Below are 21,748 nucleotides of genomic sequence, written 5' to 3'. Positions count from 1 at the left end.
TTCCTCATCAGGCTCCTCATCTTACATATGATTTGGTCAGATACCTAATCGGTTAGAAAGATGGTTGGTTTATTAGCGGGAACTGAGTGTTATGTTTTGTAGTTGTAGTAATGAATCCGATAGAATACTTATTTGTAGGATTTGGGAAACAGGCTTGGACTTGTTACTAGAAGACTTATAAGTTATAACTGGTTAGAGTTTGTTTGTATTGAGAAAATTTTGCTTTAAGATAAGTCTCACTTTTATCTTTTCCTAGAGTTAACGTTAATTTTGTTTCAATCATATTTTCTCTTTGAAAATCAACAGATGTCACGTATGTTTACAATATTATCCAGACATAAGGAGAACACACTTTATTTCTATATAATAATATTGCTAACAAAAGAACTTTCTATTTACTTTCCAGCACCATATTAATGTCAACTATGGATTGAAAACAAGAGCAGTTCGAAAATGAAACAATACAAACCTTAAAGTGTGGACCCGATTAATAATTTCCCTTTTCTTAGTGACTAGTGTTTATAAATTCCATTGCGGTTCCTTCAAGCTAACAAACTCTTCATGCATTCTTTGCCACTAATCTTACCCCAATAATATTGAAACTATAGGACAAACCTTATGGGCGTATATGTTCTAAAATGATTTAGTCCATATATCAATATATAAACAAAGTAAATTTCAACGGTGTTGAACCAATGAACTACTACAAATGTTTATTTCCTGTAATTTTTAAGCAAGTACTATCAACACTTGTATTAGAGGGAAATTATATAATCTTTTTTTTTTATCAAAGAGGGAAATTATATAATCTAAAGAATGAAATTTACAAACAAGAGAACTGCATTAGCCAAAGTGGGGTTTTCACGACTTATCTTCATTTAATTTTAAAAGAACAATTTCTTCTTTTGTTATTGTACAATCATACAAATTTGCACTTCAAGCAACAACTATCTTTTCTGTAAACCAACCTTATAAAGTCCCAAAACACACACACACACAAACAAAACAAAGGTTCAAGAGAAGAAAAAGAAAACAGCATGACACACCTAACTCATTCTTTGCCCTTCTTCTTCTCCTGCTTGTCTATGCTTCTATGTTTGTCCACTGCAGGAAGCAGACCTGCTCATGGTCCAGCTTATCTAAACCCCTATGCTTTCTCTCCCGAAGCTTACGATTTCTTTCACCCAAAAGCATCACTTCCTAACAATATTCCACCAAGAGACTCGCCTTCTTCGTCTTCACTTTCACCTTCACCATCACCTTCAAAGGCCTCTAATGTAGAAACAGATACACAAGGAAGTAAATTTTCATCAGAAGAGCACACGAATGAGAGTATCAGAGAAGAAGAAGGACGAGGAGAAACCGTTGGAATAGTGTTAGGCGTTTCTTTCGCGGCTTTTGTTTTGATGGGAGCTTACTTTGTGATCAAGAAACGACGAGCAAATAGAACCCGCACGATTGTAATCCAGTCTAATGCTTGAATTAACCAAAAAAACATTATTTAAAGATTTTGTCAAATTGCTACTTGTGTGATTCCTATGCAGTATCACCCTGATGCAAAATGTTAGCAAATCACTAAAACTTCAAATCTTTGTTATCAACCGTTCACCTCATTATGCTAAGTGGGCTGGATTAATGAGCTTTAGTTTCTATTAAAGATGTAAAAATGGGCTTCAAACAACATTATCTTTGCCCCATTTTACGCTTGCAGAGAACTGCCGACAAAAAAATAATACTACTACATACATTTTTTTTTTGTTAAATGTATAAACCTTATTTGGATTTTTAATTGGTGTCAGAAAAATAATTAATTTATTGAGTTTGGATCCAGTTACTATATTTTGGTGAACCTATTTAATTAGATCGTATAGTAAGCAAAACGAAATAATTACTTTCCATAATAAATCAACAAAAACGACGTCGTAGGAGGAGTCAGCTAAGTATTGTGTAGTAGTTGGATTTGGATCTCAACTTCTCAGTCCGATCACAGTTTCAGACAGTCGCACTAAAAATGGCGTTCCGCGTTTTCCTCCTCCTCTCTCTCACCGCTCTTCTCATTTTCTCCGCCGTTTCTCCATCTTTCTCTACCTCCGACGTCGACGATGAAGATCTCAGCTTCCTCGAAGACCCCAAAGAAGAACACGACCCCACCAAGCCACTCACCTCCACCGAATCCGAACTCGACGAGTTCAACGAAGGAGAAGAAGAAGATCCCGAGATGTACGAAGGCGACGACGAAGAAGAAGGAGAAGATCTCTCCGATCTAGGCAATCCAGACTCAGATCCGTTCCCGGCGCCGGACGTTGACGAGAAAGACGTCGTGGTCGTCAAAGAGCGTAACTTCACAGACGTGATCGAGAACAATCAGTACGTTATGGTCGAGTTCTACGCTCCGTGGTGCGGTCATTGCCAGTCTCTTGCTCCTGAGTACGCAGCGGCCGCGACTGAGCTTAAAGGAGACGGCGTCGTTTTGGCTAAGATTGATGCAACGGAGGAGAACGAGCTTGCTCATCAGTATAGTGTTCAGGGCTTCCCTACTATTCTCTTCTTTGTAGATGGAGAGCACAAGCCTTACACTGGAGGCAGGACCAAGTAAGTCTAATCTCGATAAAGTTCAAATCTTTAGTGTGAATTGTATTGAAAGTTCAAATCTTTAGTGTGAGTTCTACTGAAAGTTCAAATCTTTAGTGTGAGTTCTACTGAAAGTCCAAATCTGTAGTGTGAATTGTATTGAAAGTTCAAATCTTTAGTGTGAATTGTATGGAAAGTTCAAATCTTTAGTGTGTTTTTGTATTGATGTGGCGTGTGTTGGATCTGATTAAAGCTTTGCTGCTTTGTGATGTAGAGACACAATTGTGACGTGGGTGAAGAAGAAGATAGGTCCTAGTGTGTATAACTTGACGACGTTAGATGACGCTGAGAAAGTGTTGACTTCTGGGAACAAAGTCGTCTTGGGTTACTTGAACTCTTTGGTGGGCGTTGAGCATGATCAACTTGCTGCTGCTTCCAAAGCTGAAGACGATGTGAACTTCTATCAGACAGTGAACCCTGATGTTGCCAAGTTGTTCCATATTGATCCGGAGGCTAAACGTCCTGCCGTTGTTTTAGTTAAGAGAGAAGCGGAGAAGATTAGCCATTTTGGTTGGTTCTTTAAATCTTTGTATAAACTTTGGTTTAGTGGTATTGTTTATTTGGCTCTGCTTATTGTGTGTTTTGGGTTATTATGAATCTGCAGATGGGGAGTTTGTTAAGTCTGATCTAGCTAGCTTTGTGTCTGCCAACAAGCTTCCTTTGGTCTCTGTTTTCACCAGAGAGAGTGCACCGGAGATTTTCGAGAGTGCAATCAAGAAGCAGGTGTGTCAAATGTTTTCTTAGTGAGACTCTTCAGTTCTAAAAGATGGGTTACTAACATGAAAGTACATGTTCTCTTTACAGATTTTGTTGTTTGTAACACAAAATGGATCTGAAAAGGTTCTTCCAGAGTTTGAAGAGGCAGCAAAATCATTTAAAGGAAAGGTACGAACATAGGTCTTTCCAGGTTTCAACTCTGGTTTTTATTGATATTCTTTTTCTTTAGCATCAAGACAAGCACATGAAACTGGCTATATATCTTGGTAAGGTTACTTCTAAGAAGCGTTTGTTTGTTTGTTGGAACAGCTCATCTTTGTATCTGTGGATCTGGATAATGAGGATTATGGGAAGCCAGTTGCTGAATACTTTGGTGTGTCTGGAAATGGTCCTAAAGTAAGTCCTTTCTTTTGTTCTATCTATCTTAAGTCCTAGATCGTTTTGGCTAAAATGCATCTCTATTGTTGGTATGCGTGTGTAGCTTATTGCCTACACAGGAAATGAAGATCCTAAGAAACACTTCTTCGATGGTGAAATCAAGTCGGATAAAATTAAGGTATCTCTTCAAAGTTCTTTCACTTGTAATATAAGAGACTTTACTGGCTAGATTGTTTGTTTAAAATGTTAAATTTCTTACAGACATTCGCGGAAGAGTTCTTGAGCGACAAGCTAAAGCCTTTCTACAAGTCAGACCCTATTCCTGAGAAGGTAAAGCCTGTCTTCATCTTATCATTCAATCCCATCGTTGACGCTGGACTTAACTTTTTGGTGCATACAGAATGATGGAGATGTGAAAATCGTGGTGGGAGATAACTTTGATGACATTGTCCTGGACGAGTCTAAGGATGTTCTTCTCGAGGTACTATTGCATGCAGTACCATAGTCCGTTAGATAAACCTGTATGGATTTCATGTTTTTCCCATTTTTTATTTTATTTTATTTAACATGAAACTTAGGTCTATGCACCATGGTGTGGCCATTGCCAAGCACTTGAGCCAATGTATAACAAGCTTGCTAAACATTTACGAGAAATTGACTCTCTTGTCATAGCCAAGATGGATGGAACAACCAATGAACATCCCAAGGCAAAGGTAAAATTATTTAATGAAATGTATCAAAACCTTCTTTGTTCAATATCTTCTATGTGTAGAGAGCCTCAAGAGTTGATTTTCTTTGCAGGCAGAAGGCTTCCCTACAATTCTCTTCTTCCCTGCAGGAAACAAGACCGCAGAACCGGTAAGTTCTGCTCTCTGCTGCCTGCATAGGTTGTCTTCTTCGTAAACTCCCTCTAAAAACAGAACTTTTTTTGTTTCGTTGTGTGTGGGGCAGATAACGGTAGATACAGACCGCACTGTGGTTGCATTCTACAAGTTTTTGAGGAAACACGCAACCATCCCGTTCAAACTGGAGAAACCTGCTGCATCAACTGAATCTCCTAAAACTGCCGAGTCCACACCAAAAGTAGAAACTACTGAGACCAAAGGAAATCCTCAAAGCACCACAAAGAGTACCGAAAGTGATTTGAAGGACGAGTTGTAATCTTGAACCTGAGCAAAGGATATGAGTTATACAATTACGTCTCCTTCCTTAAGTTATATTTGTCTGATCAGAATTGTTTTATCACGAGTTTTGGACTAGAGAATGATGGAGACTTTTGAGTTACTTTAGTATTGAGAAAGACAGTTTAAACTCATTTGATATGGTTTGTAGAACTGTAACACAATGAAATAAGTGACACAATAAAATAAATAAAATCTTTCCGTGTGATCTTAAAGTTTCTAACTGTTCATTGCTAACCAAATTTCTTGTTGCTAAAAAAAAAGGTGCAGAGCATGTTACAGTTCTCCTAGCCTTTTCCAAACTCAGAAGAGCTCGTAAATGCGAACAATTGCGGTCTAGTATACGAACAAGATGCAAAAGGTCAGTTGTCTATTGAAGGATTCACAAAACATAGAGAAACTAAAGCAAATGAGACACGAGTTTGTTTTTATCTAATGGAAGGTGCTTTATCGTTTACATTCACTTCTCTTCCAATCTAGCAAGGAGGGACTCCGCGAAACTCTGTTGCCTGTGAATCCAAAAGAAACACAAATAAGCATCAATACATAACAAGTAGGAGTGTTAACTGCAAGTACTAAGAAAGATGATTCATGGTTCAGAACAATTGATCCCTTAAAGTGTGTGTAAGAAACTGTCGTAAAGCGACCACAAATAAATTAGGTACGTGATGACTCTGAACTAATCAGCTAATAGACAACCATGGTAATGTAAATTCTTTCAACAGGATAATCAAAGCAGTAGATTTTCTAAAAAGAAAAACACATTGAACATACTTGCGTTCACTGTGCTTGGAGCTTGGTCTTGAATACTTCAAGTATCCATCCCAAGGGACCTTTTTGAGGCCTGCGCGCAGAGATATCATGTCTCTGACCCTGTGACAAGTAGACAAAGTAGATCTCACAAATGTTAGGCAAAATAGTAGAAAAAGAATGCTATGCTAAGTTTTTTGCATTTCTAGTACGAACTTCTTAGTATATGCCGTCATAATAAAGGCACAAGAGAAGAATGTTCTACCTCTCTGCAAACTCAATTGCTGTTTCACCAGGCCTTATAGTTTGAGGTTCCAAGTACCACACTTCACACACAACAGCCCATGAAGTCATGAGTTGCAGCAAGTGCATAGTGAATGATTGTCTGCAAAGACAATGCAACACCTTTTGTTAACAAGATAAAGAGATGGCTCTAAATATTTTGCTGTCTTTGCAACAAAACAAACTTCTTTCAATTGCAACTATGCAATATAAAAGTGAAACAATACTCGTACAATTGTTTAGAGATGCTTCTGTATCATTTTCAAAAATACACTAGAGATCCAAAAATTATCCGTCCACACTGATTTGAAAGTTTTCAAGAAAATACACTTACTTTCTGCTGTTCCAGAAGGCGTCAACAAAAATCTTGTTGTATTTGATTGCGATGGGACAAACAGTGCAGCCCAATTCAAAAGCACCCTGAACATTGCCATGAAGCGAATTAGAAACTATAATACAGAGTAGGAGGGCAAATCACGTAATAAAGTTAGGTCCAACATACCTTCTTAAACATCACTGTATAATTATTATTTACACACGTCCCTTCGGGAAATATGAGAAGAGGATTGTTGTCAGCTCCTTGGACATGATCCCTCAACCTGAATCATGTGATTCATATAAGTAGATTACTTAATGATAATATAAAGGAGATATGAGTCATGCATACTTTCTCGCCACGATTTCACGATCCTTTGCCTCGGAACGATTGAACCAGATACATCCTACACTCTCTAATATTGTGCTCTGCAGAAGCCCTTCATATTCAAAAGCAAAAAAAAGTCAATATTGGCTTTGAAAATAAAGTACAAAAGACGGACAAATCACTCGTCACAAGCCTAGTAACAACAGAGCCACCATAAAGATCACAAGCACACTTCTGCGAGTTCTAAAACCCCTGAAGACTTACCAACCCAACCAGGATGCTTCTGCATTATAACAGCAAATGCGGTCATCTGCTCCAAGACGATGAAATCAATCATTGAGGTATGGTTGGCAACGTAGACCTGTTTAACCCCAATCATATATTAAGCAAGTATCAAGGAGATACAAAGTTGAAGACTAGACAGTTTTCAAAAGGAAGCATGACCTGCTTAGGACGGATGCTAGGGCGTGGCCCATGATATTTGACAACCCCTGTCCACGAACCGACAAAAAAGCTGCAAATCATTTCCACCAAGACCCTCTGGTGATACAGTAAAAGACAGTAACGAGCTCAACATCAAGATCTCCCGAAGAAAGTTACACATGAGTAAAGCACAAGAAATTTTCTCGAATTGTAGATGGAATAGTAACACAATGAAGACAAAGGAGAAAGAGAGAATCCAACTCCACCTCTATATTTTTCCTCAATTTGTCTTGACCTTTCAGCAGGGAATGTACGGGGATGAATGTTGAAAGGAAAATAAACCACCCAAAAGCTAAAGTCAAGCACCTGGAGGTATTGAGAAACAATGAACAGCTCAGTCCAAACACAAGACCGAAAAAAATCTAAACTTTTGAGCTATAAACAAGAACCTCAAGGGAAAGAGAATGCAGTATCTAACAACAACCCCAAAGCACCACAGTGGAAACAAGTAAATGTTCCAGTTCCAAGGCTCTGGTGGATTCGACTTGAAACATCTCGTGAATGAGTCCTGCAACATAGAGTTATATACTATATATATATATCATAAGCTCTCATAAAGAATAAATAAAACAAAATCTAACATCAATGATGGCACCAGCAGCTTCAGTGAGAGTTGGCGAGATGTCGATCAGATCAAGCCTGAGAATCAAATCCAAAGGCATTGTTACGAATTCAAATCAGCCGAGCCAATCACATTTTAAAATTCCAAGAGAATTAATTACAGGCGGAGCTTGCCGCGAGGTTCTTCGATGGAGGAACCCGAAGGCAGGTAATCTTCGATGTTAAGCTCCGATCTTGACGTCACGAGCTTCCCCGCCGTACTGCTCATTGTTCCGATCGCCGGGTGAATTGGTTGTGGTGGTGGTGAAGAGAAGCGAGGGAAGACTCATTAAGTATAAAAGGCCCAGCCCAATTATTATTGAGCCCAATTCACGAGAAACCTAGACATGCCTACTAATGACTAACTAGTTACTTTGCCCATTCCGGAATGGGTTGAGTTTTTCTTCTTATTCATTAACTTCCTTTGGGTTTTGTATATACACATGGTAGAATAAATCCATTTCTATAATCGAGTTATTTCAATTTTACAGAAAAAATATAGAAGTGGATTAATTAGAGATGATATCATTCAGTCTAATTTCTGTTTTTCTTTATCAACTAACAATTACATCTCTTCTTTCCTGGAGTCGTGTATAATTTAGTTGAAAATCAACCTTTAAAAGAAACAGATTTACGTACGCGTCAACATGATATAAAGTGCTTACCTTGCCTTAACGTTTCTGCATGGACTCTAATTATACAATCTTCCTTCTCCCTATTAAATACTCCCTAAGTTTTATAAATAGTGTACACTTTTCACACATATTAAGAAAATGATTTATTTATGTTTTCATTAATTACAACTAGTTAATCAATAGTATTTGAGATAAACAAATTTATTTATAAAATCTATACATTTTGCAATTAGTTTTAGTTGAAATTGATTATAAACTACATTGAAATTGTAGAATGCTACTTGGCCAAGATTCAGTTCATCAACACCTTCGTTTTGGCCCGGCGGAGAAAGCCCAAGATTCAGCTCACCATCACCATCTCCATCTCCTTGGCCCAGCGGAGAAAGACCAAGATTCAGCTCACCAACACCAACATCCAGCCCATCAAAAACTTTGTTTTGAAAGACAAAAAGGGTAAAACCCACACAGTAAAACACAAGCTTTTACCAATCACCGAACTTCTCTTGGGAATATCGAAGAAAGAGAGTGAGAGTTATGCGTAAAATCAAGCCGCCGGTAGAGGTCATGCCTACCTAGGAAAAGCTTTACGGAGCTGCTGAGGAAGAGATAGAAACTGAAGAAAAACATAACTCCGAGTATGTTCCAGCCGTCGTCATGGTCGTGAACCTTAGAGGCAAGCCCGACCAAACCCACCACGAACAGGCGCATCAAACCAGCAACATGAAGGTTGGGAAATGGTTTTGAACAAACTAGATGGCGAGCAAGACCCAAGCCCTGAGATACATACGGAACAAAACACCAAGTAGGATGAAGAGACCGGTTGTAGCCACGAGCTGTACCGATAGTACTTCACCCTTTTTTCCCATCAAGAGTACCGCAAACAACAACGTGTAGAAGTAAGCCACGCCGGCCACTACCACTAATGCTCTTTTGGTTATAGCCTACATCAAGGGCGAGAGGATCATCACCAAAAACCGCTCCATAGCAATGCAGGCTTGCAGTGGAGGCATCGCAGGAGAGAGAAGAGAGTTTGGGAAGAGAGAAGAGAGAATGGTAGAGGACAAAGTAAGAGTGCGTAAGGTGAAACTGTACTATAAAGCAGCAGCAGCCGCTGCGTCTCGTTAAAAAAGACTGATCTATCCCAACTGCTGCGTCACATAACAAAAAGACCGATCTGTCCTCTCGGGATGTTACCAAATTTTCAATCTTCGTTTTCACGTACTTCTCCCTATTGAATACTTTTTATGTTTTATAAATAGTGTACACTTTTCACACATATTAAAAAAATGATTTATTTATGTTTTCATTAATTACAACTAGTTAACCAATATTATTTGAGATAAATAAATTTATTTATAAGATCAATACATTTTGCAATTAATTTTTAGCTGAAATCTATATATATAAAAAAATGTTCGCCTCTCTCCCGTGAAGCCACGTCATCAATTCGTGCGTTCTGGGAGTGACACGTATCCTATTTTATATTTAGAACCAAAATAAATAAATGCAGTTAAGGGTAATTGAACCCAGCACCTCTAGCACTGGTAATTTCTCTTAGAACCACTAGGCTAAAGTCACTTTTTATAAATATGTCTATATATATAAAAAATGTTTGCCTCTCCCGTGAAGCCATGTCATCAATTTGTGCGTTCTGGGAGTGACACGTGTCCCATTTTATATTTAGGACCAAAATAAATGAATGCAACCACTAGGCTAAAGTCACTTTTTATAAATATGTGGCCGCGAAAATACATATTATCGTGTCAGCTGGAAGCCCATGCTTCTTCTGCTTGTGGCCAGGACCGACACTGAACTGACGTCAAGATGAAGATCGTGAAGTTAAAAACTTTGCTCCAAACAGTTTTGCAATGTTTTCAACCTTTATAACTTGATGCATATAATATATATCAAAATACATTTGTTATACACGCTTTTATTAGTTTTGCTTTTAAAAGAAAGTATTTACAGTTATAAATGTTTTGTGTCAGTGAAGTAATTGTTGAAAAATCTCTATACATATATCATTTTACCAACTTATATATATAGTCAATACATATGTCTATTTTATATTCTAGACTAAATATTTTCTCTTTTAAAAATATAGAAAACAATTTTTTAGTCTACAAGCAAATGTTGTAGAGCAAGTATGCATTATACAAAATAATATATATTTAAAATCCATACACAAAAACATAAAAGTTGTTATAGGCCTCTTTCTGACACATGCACACTCCACTATGAATAAGAATTAAAAAAAACAGTATTGTCATCAAACTTTATCACAAATCCACATTTATACATCTATAATTATGAGTTAGACAATTAGTTAATTTGATACAATACCAAAGCAAGAATAATCGAAAAACAACTATACCACCGCATACTAATAAGTAAGACATAACAGATAAACAAATTCTTGAATCTTAAAACAAATTTCAACTCGATTATTTAGTGAATATTAAATTAACTAATATCCCGCCTGTAGGGCGGACCGACCCTAGTTAATTATAAATTACATTGAAATTGTAGAATGCCACTTTGTAGTAACAAAGAAAAAATGCTAACTTATTCAGAAAGAAAACCGAGTGAGTACTATTTATTGCATTTGCAATAAGCGTTGACCGTTAGATGCCAAAAGCAATATCTCAAGTGTCACTCAGATGAACTTTAATAAGTAGAAAATGAACAACATCACTCTATCTGTTGTTTATAACTTCGTTTCTGGTTCATATACACCTCACACGTGACAATTCGTTATGCACACCCTATATATACTTATTACCTACTTCCTCCTTCTTTATGAGAGAGGTTGATTAATCTTCGAGATGTTAAAGGTCAGTTTCATAATAGTACTCATGTTAACGGTCAGAATCGTATCAACTGAAAATGTTTCGCCAGCTCCGTCTCCGGTTGAGTATTATCACATTTCTCCGTCTCCATCCCCTTCGCCTGAAGCCGGTGATGTCAATCACAACAATGTAAGTGGAATGGAAGGTGAAAAATCCTCTGGAGGTGGAAAGAAAGCTGGAATTGCCTTTGGAGTGATTGCAGCAGCGAGTATTGTCTGCGTTGGAGGATACATGTTGAAGAAACGGCGAGATAACATTCGTCGATCTCGATATGAATACGCAGCCACTGAGTTTTTCTGAAGAGTTAGAAACTCGCTCATGGTTCTCTGATTATTATTTTAAAAATGTTTTGGTTTATATTTTGTTTTTTGAATTTTTTTTGTTTGTTTGTTCTTATAATCATTTTGAAATTTGAGTTTTTTCTATTTTGTTTCTCCAAGTTTCACTATAGTTAGTTGATTAGTGATTATTTTCTTGTATCCACGAACTACTACAACGGTATTATTACCTGCTGTATTCGGAGCCAAGATATAGCAGTTCTTAACTAGTATACCAAAACAATTTTCTTGTACATGCATATGAGTAGTTAATAAACACTGGCGTATAAAACACTATTCACGTTATCCCTGAGCCAGCCTGCAATGTATAAATAAATAGTACTTCAACCATTCTACACATTCAAAATATATTTTAATGTATAAATGTGAATCTTTATACTTATTTATACAACTTTTCATATTTAGAAAATATACCTACATTTTTGGGGGACTTTTCTAAAGATGTAAAACCGAAATTTTTGTGTTCATTTATATAACATCTCAAATTTGGTTTCTTTGATCCTTATTAAGACCAAGTGGCAGCCTTGATCCGAGCGAGAATGCGATGTATCTGAAAACTCGGGGTCATATATAGATTCGAGTACTATTTTGATCGCATCTTTCATGATCTTTTCTATAGGTAGATATCATGTTTCAATTAAAAATAATTTTTTATTACTTGAATGTTTATAAGTTCTAAAGTTGTTAAGTAATTCAGGAGATTTTTTCTTTGATATTTGTTTTTTTTTTTTATGTCAGCAACAAAACAGACTCATATAGACTCTGCGAACCATCCCGGTAACTCTGCGTCCATATAAACGACAAACGACAGTTGTTTCCTTGCACTGCGTGCTAGAGTGTCCGCCTTTAAGTTATGTGTCTGTGATATATGAATGATCTCTGAGCTGTTGAAACTTTTTTGATATTTGTTTTATTGATTGTTTTGTTCTGGTCTTATTATTCATATCACTTTAAATTTGAGTAGTGATTTGATGTTGAAAATGGTTAACTAATAATTCATCCTAAAATATGACAGCTATGAGCTAACATGTTTTGTTTTCATATGTAATAAAACATATATTCAAGTAGTATGTATTTAGGAAGGATGAACATTCACGAAGTAGTGAAAAGTTTGTAGTTTTTAAAATATTTTTTATTTACTTTTAATAAATAAATACTTTTATTTTAAAATAAAATTTTACGTTAAATAAATAAATTTTGTAAAATTAAAAAATATATTTTTTCATTAATGATAATTTAATATGTTCAGGTTTAATAATTGTTATTTTGTGATTTATAAAAACTTCTTTCCTCATATTATTGAGATTTGCATTTCAATATTTCTGTTTTCAAAAAATTTTAATATAATAATAATCTATTGGAAAAGGAAAAAAAAACTGATGGAAAATCAAAATTTTCTTTGAAAATTAAAATGAAAGACAAAGGAGACTATTTAGTTTATCTTGAGGATTTAACGGATATGCTTACTCAAATAAGGCCATGGGAGCCCAGTTTCCACAATTCAAGTGGCACGCATACGTCACGTGCTTTGCCTAAAGAAGAACTCTGTTGCCCTGCGTTTTAGAGCTCGGTTTTGGCATAAAAGGAAACGCAGGGAGACAAGATTCAGAGGTTGGTGAGGAGAGACGAGTTGTGTACTTGATTAACAAGTTTTGGATGGTAGTTTGTAATGTTTACTATAAAGTTAGTAATATAGTGCATTTTTTGAATTAAAAACCCTTGCAAGATTAAGGCTTTAAGTTTGAAGCATGAACTCAGTAAAATCTCGTTTATATGTTTTAGTTAACTACATGTTAAACTAAAAAGATACCAAACTACATCAAACCGAACAAAACCAAATTATAGATAATTTGTCTTTGATTTCATTTTTGCGGTAACCCCATAAAATTGAAAACCAAAGATACCAAACCAAAACCTAATCATAAAAACCTCTATTAAGTCTAAATTTCCATCTCATTCTATTTCAAAAACACAATTTAACTCAGGGAGGAAAATGTAACCACATAAAAACATGACTCGTTAGATCAGTTTCAATACTAGACGATAAACAACATCCAAAAAAGACAAGAGACAACAAAGGGGGATCTTCTGTCTTGTATGGATCATAGTGTCAAGTCCTACATCTTCAGCAAAACAACAATACTTTTCTTGCATGAGGGGTTATCACTTCCTCAAGTGGCGGCTATTGGAGAATATCCTCTTGCAATATGGATTCATCTTAAGGTTTCCAAATGTTCGTACTTTATCCACCAAGCTCGCCCGAACATAGCCCTACGCAGTCCAAAAAGCAGTTTATGTTACTCTGTTTTTCTGAATGTATTTATAAAAATATGATGATCACAGGACTGAGAGTAAGTAACCTTAGTTTTAGATAGAGCGGACTGGATAACGTAATTAGCAAAAGGGTCCTGAAGAAGACGCTCGAAGTTTGGAACAGAGACGAGCTCGCGGACAATCTGGGATCTACTCTCTGGATAATGTATAAGACATTTCTCCACTACATGACTACTAAACTTCTGTGTAGCCAATTTCACATAGTTCCCTTTTAACTCAAACATTACATTTACTCCCCCTAAGTTCTGCTCTATTATGTACTGCACCACATAGTTCCTGCGATCAAAAGAAAGGTATAAAGTTGACGATGTGATCATTACTCACACACACTATAATTTTGAGTATATTTTTCATAAGTATTATAAACGTTACCCAAAAGGGTCTTGTGCAAGGTGGAGAGAGTTTCTGGCTATTTCAGCAATGAGATTCTCACGTTCCGCACCAACTGAGTATTTAACGCAGTGTTGCAGCACACAACATCCATGTTTATGAGTTGCAATTGTGACACAGAACCTCGTAGCACCCTCCAAAATGAACTTCACCAAAATAAAAAAATAAAAATTATTATTATTTAATAATACTCACTCACTCATCAAATTTAAAGAAGGCGAGGAGGAGGAAGAGATTTATGTTAAAAACCTTGTTATCTTCAGGGGAAAGGAATTTTAAGCAACTTTGAATAATATGATTTCCATTTAAATCTCTAACCAGAGAGAGCAAACCCGGTTTAAGAGCTAACGTAACCAGATTGATTTCTGTCTTTGTTCTCACTGTCTCAATCAGCTTCTGCACAACTCTTGTCCTGCTCATTAACAAAAAAGAAGGTTTCAGCTTTTATCTTGACCGAAGATTTCCAAAAAACATGAATCATCAAGTCAAAGTCCATGAACTTGAAATGTTTTGTCAAAAGGTCTCTGATTTGTCTCAAATCAGTAAAAACAATTCATCTTTTTCTACCAAGAAGTGCTGACAAAAGATCTCAACTTTTTTTTCTCCCTTTCTATAAACATCATAGGATTTTATCTTTCACGAAAATCAAGAAAAATCCACAAAGATGCAACAACACACAGCTTCACAGTTTATATGAATAATAACTTCTAAAAAATAGAGTATTCTAAAATAGTAAATGCTTTAATACTACTATATTCCTGTTAAAATATTATTACTGTGTAAGCATTAATTAATTAATTAATTAATAGTTAGAAGTAGTAAAGGTTACCCATAGTTGTGGAGGGAGATTTCGATAAGCAAGGCAGGTGTGGAGGTCAGGTTGATGAGGATTTTTGTTCTCTGTTCTTCGTTGGAGATTAGGATAAGCTTTTGTATGAGAAAATTCCCAAACTGATCCATTCCAAGTTCGATGACATGATTTATCAATCCTCTGAATATAACCATGACATCAAGAAAGCTTCTTTCTTCCATCAGTTTCTGTAAAAACCGACAACCCATCTGATCTTTTGCTGTTAGGTAGACAGATCCGTAGATTCCAAGCACGGACACAAGATCTGGAGACAAAGCTTCCTTCATGCATTTAGAAATGTGTCGTCGTGGGTTTTGTTGCTGCTCCTCGAAGAGGTGGTAGTAATCTCTGTTTCGACGTGACGTGTTCTCTGCAAAGCCTCCTATGTGGTGGTTAGGGTAGTAGTCTTCCGGAGCAAGCAATCCAAGCATGAGACTGTTGTCACCGTGAGAGCTCTGCGTTAGACTTTGACGATGAGAAGAAACACCAAGTCTTCTCACGAATCTGGAACATCCATGAAGATTGTCAAGAAAAGGAGGATGGGATGCGGTGAAAATGCTCCTTTCTTCATCGTCGGAGATACCCATTTTACTGAGATTCTGACACAAACGAGACGGTTGGTTCACGAATGGGTTTGAAATCGACGTCAAGGAGGAGGAGGGTGCAGAGGCACAAGTCGGAGGAGCTCCCTGAACGTCAGTACTGTACGAAGTTCGTCCTCTCAACTCATCAGGTAAGAACTCGAAATCGTCCATGAACTTCTTCTTTTCTTCAAACATCAAATCTTTAGTTATATGTAAGAAGATAACAAAAAAAGAACAAAGCAGAAGCCAAAAAGAAAGAAAGAGATTTTGCTTCTTTTTGTTCTTTTGCTGGAATTTTCTGAGTTTTAGCTTTTACGGAGAGAAGACTGTCTCTTTTAGTTTTTGTCGTATGGTTAAGAGAGAGACGGCGTCTTGTTGTACAAGCGCTTGGAAGAAAAGAGTTGAAGAGTGATAAAAGAAAATTAAATATGTTTTTCTAAAAAGAAAAAGATCATTCATCCGTTTCTTTTGTTTATAGATTTAAATTTGTTTATGGATTTTACTATATATCATTCCTACTGTGTTTTTGATAAATGTTGTTTTACAGATATGCACACAGATTAAGAAAACATTTAATTTTTTTACGTTTTCTAAGCAAAACATCATTATATCTACTCTTTTTCAAAGGAAAAAAAATCATTACTTCTACTCAAAATTTGACCAATACTAAATAGACTGCATAAAAGAGGAAAATCTCTAAAACAATCATGTTAATTTTTTTTCACAAAAAAATTAAAAAGAAAAAATGACCAAAATTGGTTTTACTAAATAGACAAAAGACCTTTCTATCCATTAATTTATATATATATAAATAATCTATTAAATAAAATACAAAAATAATCTTTTTATAATTTTGGGTTATATATTTTCAAATTCAAACTTTTTCATAAAAAAAATTTGAATTCTTTTTTTTCCAATTTTTTTTTCTCAAGTTTCCTTTTTTAAAATTCGAAAATATTTTTTGAAACTATTTTAAAATTTTTATTTTTAAATTTTCAATATTTATTTTCTATTTTAAAAAATTTAAACCCCACCCTAAAGCATCATCTTTAACTTTAAACCCAAAGTATAAGAATCATACGGGTGTAAGAGTGTATTTATCATTCAATAAAACATATTTGAGTCATTTTTTTTATTAGGGGACTAGACATGGGAAGAAAAACTTGAGACCATTTCTAATATCATTTGGTTATTTAACATAAATTTTTTTTTTTTTTGAACTGCAAAAGCAACATAAATTGTTATTATACTTTAAGAATTTAAATCGTCAACTAGTCTGAAACAGAAATATTCTCTGAAGCATCAACTATTTAAAAATGGAGTAAGTTATTTGCCCTACGTCCGAATTGTATATCATACAATATTTTTGCTGATAGAAAGATATCTCTGTTTCTGTTGATATAATTGTCTTGTTGACTTTGATGTTAATTTTCTATGTTTTCTCTTTTCATCCAGTTTCTGAGTGATTTAATTTAATTTTTCCCAGCTTTGTTGATAAACACTGAAGTAATGCCATATGAAACAGCCGCAAATAGCAATGAGTGTATAAAAGAAATAGAAAAATTGTACATAAGATAAACGTCCAATCGCATATGGAGTCCTAACCGTACTCCATCAAGGTAGAATACCATCTTACTTTATATCATTTTACATTGTAATTTGAGAGAAATCCTATCCAGTTTACTGAGATTCTGACACAAACCAAGATCAAATGTATTCAGCTCTAGAAGGTTTCTGAGAGACTGTTGGTTCACTAATGGGTTTGAAATCGACGTCAAGGAGGCAGAAGTCGGAGGAATCACTCCGAAACCCAAAACAGGGAGATGATGAATGTCAGTGAACGAAGTAGTTCGTCCTCTCAAATCATCACCAAGTAAAAACTCAAAATCGTCCATGAACTTCTTTTCTTTAAACATCACGAAGTCAAATCTATAGTTATACACACAGCACAAAGGATGTGACTTCTGGGACTGTGTATGAAGATAACAAAAAAGAACAAAGCAGAAGCCAAAAAGAAAGAGATTTGTTTTTTTTTCTTTTGCTGGAATTTCCTGTGATGTTAAACGTGTGTTGGGACTTACAAAGGAGATATGATACGTTTGAGGGCACAGAGAGAAAACTGTCTCTTTTGTTTTTTCTTGTCGTATGCTACGTTGCACGGAAGCTTCATCGGACGTCCGCTTCCCGCTTCGGAACCGGAATCGGAATCGGAACCTTGTGGAAGCTTGCGGAATCTCGCTTCCAAAACGTTTCTAAAATATTCTCTTTAAAAACCTGTTGGAAGCTTATGATTCCGTTTTGGAATCACGCTTCCATTTTTTCTAAAAATACAATGTATATCAATAAAATATAAAACCATAGTTTTAATCTATATAAAATTAAAAATATTAATAGTAATGAATATTGAATTATAAATATATATAAATATCAAAAATAATACTATAAATTATCTTTATGCATTGAGATTTTTTATTAAAGATATAGCACATATTGAAACATATTGTGTCAATTATTTATGAAGTATTAAAAATAATTAATATAATATTTTTTGTAAACATAATTTATGTGTATTTTTACAGTTTTAATATAAAATCATTTCAAAATTATTATAAATGAATAAATGTTTTATTTCAAATTTAAATCATATAATTTTAGTCCTAATTATTAAAAAAATTTACATATATATATATATATTTATATATGGATATACGCTTCCAATACGTACCCGCTTCCTAATATTTTAAAAAATCTCGCTTCTGCGCTTCCTTACGCTTCCGCTTCCACGTACCCGCTTCCGTTTCCATGTAACATAGGTCGTATGGTTAGAAAGAAAGGGCGTCTTGTTCAACTGTTACTACAGCTTGAAAAAAAAGTTGAAGAGCCATAAAAGAAAAAAAAAAGAAAAAAATAATATACATATATATGTATTTAAAAGATCATTATCTGTTGCTTTTCTTTATAGATTTACGTTTGTTTATGGCTTTTACTAAATACTACTCCATATGTCTTTTAACAAATTAAGAAATGATGTGATTTTAAGTTGATTTATGAAGTTTTAGACATAGAAGACATGTTAGCTAACATGTCCACTCTATTTTTATAAAATTAGAAATCGAAGTAGAATCAAAATCAAGTGATTTCTTTGATGTCTAAGTAAAGTGACTAAAATCAAAAAACAAATTGTATGGAAACTTTTTTCTCTTGCATACAATAAATATTTATTTCAAGAACTTTCTCTCTCATTCATGCATTGTTTTGTGATTTCCAAGACTAATAAAATTAGATTACGTACATAAGATGAAGTCCATTCACATATGATAAAGTCCATTCTCTCAAATTTCAAATGTATTCAATCAAGGTAGAATACAATCTTACTTTATACTCTCTCTGTTCCTTAATATTACATATTCTAGAAAAAAAATTTGTTTTAAAAAGATCTATTTTTTTACATTTTCAAGACATGTTTTATTAACTAATTGCAAATTTCAAAAAACTTAATTGTATTTACTGAATTTTCATTGGCTTAAAATTATAGAACAAAGATAAACACAAAAAAACTATACAAATTTAATATGTTTTATTAAAATGTGCGAAAAAACTAGAATATGTAACATTAAGAAACAGATGGAGTATTCTATCTGTTTCACAATACATGATGTTTTAACTCAATGCACAAAGATTAAGAAATTTACCATTTTCTAAAAAAGTAGTTTTAAAAATCTTTCAATCAATTACATAAATGGTTACACAGTTTCCTATAAAATTAAAAATAACATTAAAATATCAAAACATCATCTATTATGAAACAACACAAATCTTCTAAAACATCATATATTGTGAAACAGATTTTAGCTTTTTTATTTTGTTTCAAAATAACTGTCATTCTACATTTTCAATGCAAATTTTCTTATTAAATCTTTTTCTTACCCTTTTAAATAACCAATAGATATTTAGTTAAACCGTTTTCATTTTAATAATTATATAATAAATAAGAGTATGTTAGTATATTTTATTATTTTTTAATCTGCTTGAAATGTATCTAAGTGACATTTAATATGAAACGAAAATAATATCATTCTATGTTGTAATTTGAGAGAAATCATATTCACTTACCACAACCTAGATGCCACCTGAAGGTGATTCGTCAAGATTCTCTACGGTTCCTTGGCGAGCTGCTTGATAATATTGTGTGGTAAGCTCTCGTTACTTGCCTGAGCACAAAGAAACACCATAAAAAAGAGACAAATCAGACCATGTAAATTTTAAAGGCATTTCATGAAGTTTCAAAGGAAGCACAATTCTATTTCTAAGCATGAAATAAATAAGCAGAGAAAGAGAATTATGATGGAGAATAATAAGTGCAAAAGGACCCTCCACAGAAGTTCTTCTCCTCAGGTCAGATAAACAGGCAGAAGCACTTCAATTCAAAAAAAAAAAATGCAAGGGATAGAAATTCAACCAATGTGATGGAATCCTTTTGCAGGTCTTCAAGACAAACGCGATCAAACTGAACCAAAGGCCACACATACACTTAACATTGGTCTTGTTTACAAAACATCAAGTGTCAACAAAATTACGTTTGGTCTTTACTTTATTGAAGATGATTTAATTGCGTTTAATAGTATATTGTATAGAACTTGTACATTATATATAAACATTAACAAATTATTAGAAGAGAATACAATAGTGATTTGCGTGTAACGTGTAATCAGATACTGTCAAATGTGATTTTAGGGATTAAGTGATCATAGAAATTGTGATGATCTTCTTTCTCTACACTAAATGACACTCCTCATATATATCTTACGAATAAAATATTCATATTTTGTACTCCCTCTGTTTTGATATATAAGTAATTTTAATAAAAAATGTTTGTTTCATGATGTAATGTTTACGTAATCCAAAACACTTTTTATATTTATTACATAGTGTGGAATCAATTAAATAATTCATACATTTTTATTATTATTTAAATTTATGTATTAAATACTATTTTTTTTAAAAATAAAAGTTTTTTTAATATTTACACTTTTAACTACTTACAAATAAAAAACAGAGGGAGTATAATTTTCCAGGAAAATGAAAGCTAAAAGAATTTGACTTGAGTAAATTAAAGTTACTCTCTCTACCATCCATTCTTTCTCATCTTCGCCAAATTTAGATGTAAGAAAACGAAAGGTAGTTCTATTTTGAGGAGAACAATTTTCGTTTACTGCTACAGTAACCATAAATTATCTTGACTATTTTTGAAAATAGCAAAAAAGAAAAAAAGTGAAAATTTACTATCTTTAAAACTAACAACAGATATAAAACCACAAAAGTCGATCATAATTTTCCAAACACAAGATTTCGAGTTGAATATCTTGCACTTACTACAAAAGAAAACAAACTGCAAAAAAATGGCGTCATCTAGATTTCAACTTGTTGCCCTTCTCGTCATCTTCTCTCTTGTTATTTCTGCCAAATCTCAAGGTGTCTAACCGTTCCCATTAATCTTTATTAGGTTTACATTCAAAGAAGTATATTTTGTTTCTACAAAAAGTTTTATTATTTGATCAATGACAACAACATGTATAATATGTGTCATGGTCACAAACCTAATGCAATTTTCTTGAATTCAACTGAAAAAAAAAACAGAAAAGGATATACTGGACGGACCGTGCCGCTTGAGAGGAACGTGCAAACAGGACAGCGACTGCGACGTTCATTGCCATCGTAGCACCGACCCTCCAGCCATGGCCGGCCGCTGCCTCTTGGCTAGACCCTCTGGTCCCGTTTGCTGCTGCCTTTTTGATTAATCCGATCCTTTTAATTCTTTCACTCTTCATGATCAATAAAGCGAAGAATAAAGAAGAATAAAAGAAGCGATATAGTGTTTCTTATAATTTAATTTTTTTTCTTTCTTTACCACATAGACTGATAGACACTTTGTAGCGAAGAATAAAGAAGAATAAAAGCAGCGATATACTTTATAATTTAATTTTTTTTCTTTCTTTACCACATAGACTGATAGACACTTGTATCATGTCACGATAGTCTTTTTTTAATTGTAAGAAAATGGCTATTATTAGTAAACATTTATATAATTTATTTATATTTTCTT

The 21,748-nt window shown here is 34.3% G+C and overlaps 5 protein-coding genes across 5 annotated transcripts; 3 read left to right on the top strand and 2 right to left on the bottom strand.

Annotated features, from left to right (window-relative positions):
* The first annotated feature begins 992 nt into the window (after positions 1-992).
* LOC106370393 lies at positions 993-1,813 on the top strand. The gene has a single exon (XM_013810406.3). It carries the CDS (start codon positions 1,038-1,040, stop codon positions 1,479-1,481), a length of 444 nt encoding a protein of 147 aa, XP_013665860.1. The 5' UTR covers positions 993-1,037; the 3' UTR covers positions 1,482-1,813.
* Positions 1,814-1,891: 78 nt separating this feature from the next.
* On the top strand, positions 1,892-5,115 carry LOC106371613 (protein disulfide isomerase-like 1-4). Its single transcript, XM_048743034.1, has 11 exons — positions 1,892-2,592; positions 2,846-3,141; positions 3,236-3,354; positions 3,436-3,516; positions 3,658-3,744; positions 3,830-3,904; positions 3,988-4,056; positions 4,127-4,207; positions 4,305-4,439; positions 4,528-4,584; positions 4,678-5,115. Exons 1-11 carry the CDS (start codon positions 2,012-2,014, stop codon positions 4,885-4,887), a joined length of 1,791 nt encoding a protein of 596 aa, XP_048598991.1. The 5' UTR covers positions 1,892-2,011; the 3' UTR covers positions 4,888-5,115.
* LOC106371616 (glycerol-3-phosphate acyltransferase 9-like) lies at positions 5,113-7,950 on the bottom strand. Its single transcript, XM_048743035.1, has 12 exons — positions 7,788-7,950; positions 7,647-7,704; positions 7,455-7,573; positions 7,272-7,371; positions 7,027-7,122; positions 6,847-6,943; positions 6,607-6,694; positions 6,442-6,538; positions 6,274-6,359; positions 5,923-6,042; positions 5,682-5,780; positions 5,113-5,416 (listed from the first exon to the last, which is right to left on the bottom strand). The coding sequence occupies exons 1-12, from the start codon at positions 7,892-7,894 to the stop codon at positions 5,368-5,370; spliced, it is 1,116 nt and encodes a 371-aa protein (XP_048598992.1). The 5' UTR covers positions 7,895-7,950; the 3' UTR covers positions 5,113-5,367.
* A 4,639-nt stretch (positions 7,951-12,589) lies between these two features.
* On the bottom strand, positions 12,590-17,906 carry LOC106371614 (pumilio homolog 11-like). The gene is made up of 5 exons (XM_048743033.1): positions 15,041-17,906; positions 14,461-14,623; positions 14,194-14,357; positions 13,848-14,097; positions 12,590-13,758 (listed from the first exon to the last, which is right to left on the bottom strand). The coding sequence occupies exons 1-5, from the start codon at positions 15,838-15,840 to the stop codon at positions 13,651-13,653; spliced, it is 1,485 nt and encodes a 494-aa protein (XP_048598990.1). The 5' UTR covers positions 15,841-17,906; the 3' UTR covers positions 12,590-13,650.
* A 3,065-nt stretch (positions 17,907-20,971) lies between these two features.
* On the top strand, positions 20,972-21,740 carry LOC111201441 (putative defensin-like protein 274). Its single transcript, XM_022693366.2, has 2 exons — positions 20,972-21,117; positions 21,283-21,740. Exons 1-2 carry the CDS (start codon positions 21,045-21,047, stop codon positions 21,441-21,443), a joined length of 234 nt encoding a protein of 77 aa, XP_022549087.1. The 5' UTR covers positions 20,972-21,044; the 3' UTR covers positions 21,444-21,740.
* Positions 21,741-21,748: the final 8 nt, after the last annotated feature.

This window comes from Brassica napus, chromosome A10, assembly GCF_020379485.1.
Source record: "Brassica napus cultivar Da-Ae chromosome A10, Da-Ae, whole genome shotgun sequence".
Taxonomy (NCBI): domain Eukaryota; kingdom Viridiplantae; phylum Streptophyta; class Magnoliopsida; order Brassicales; family Brassicaceae; genus Brassica; species Brassica napus.
Note: the sequence above shows the minus strand (reverse complement) of the source record. Positions and strands in the feature narration are given on the sequence as shown.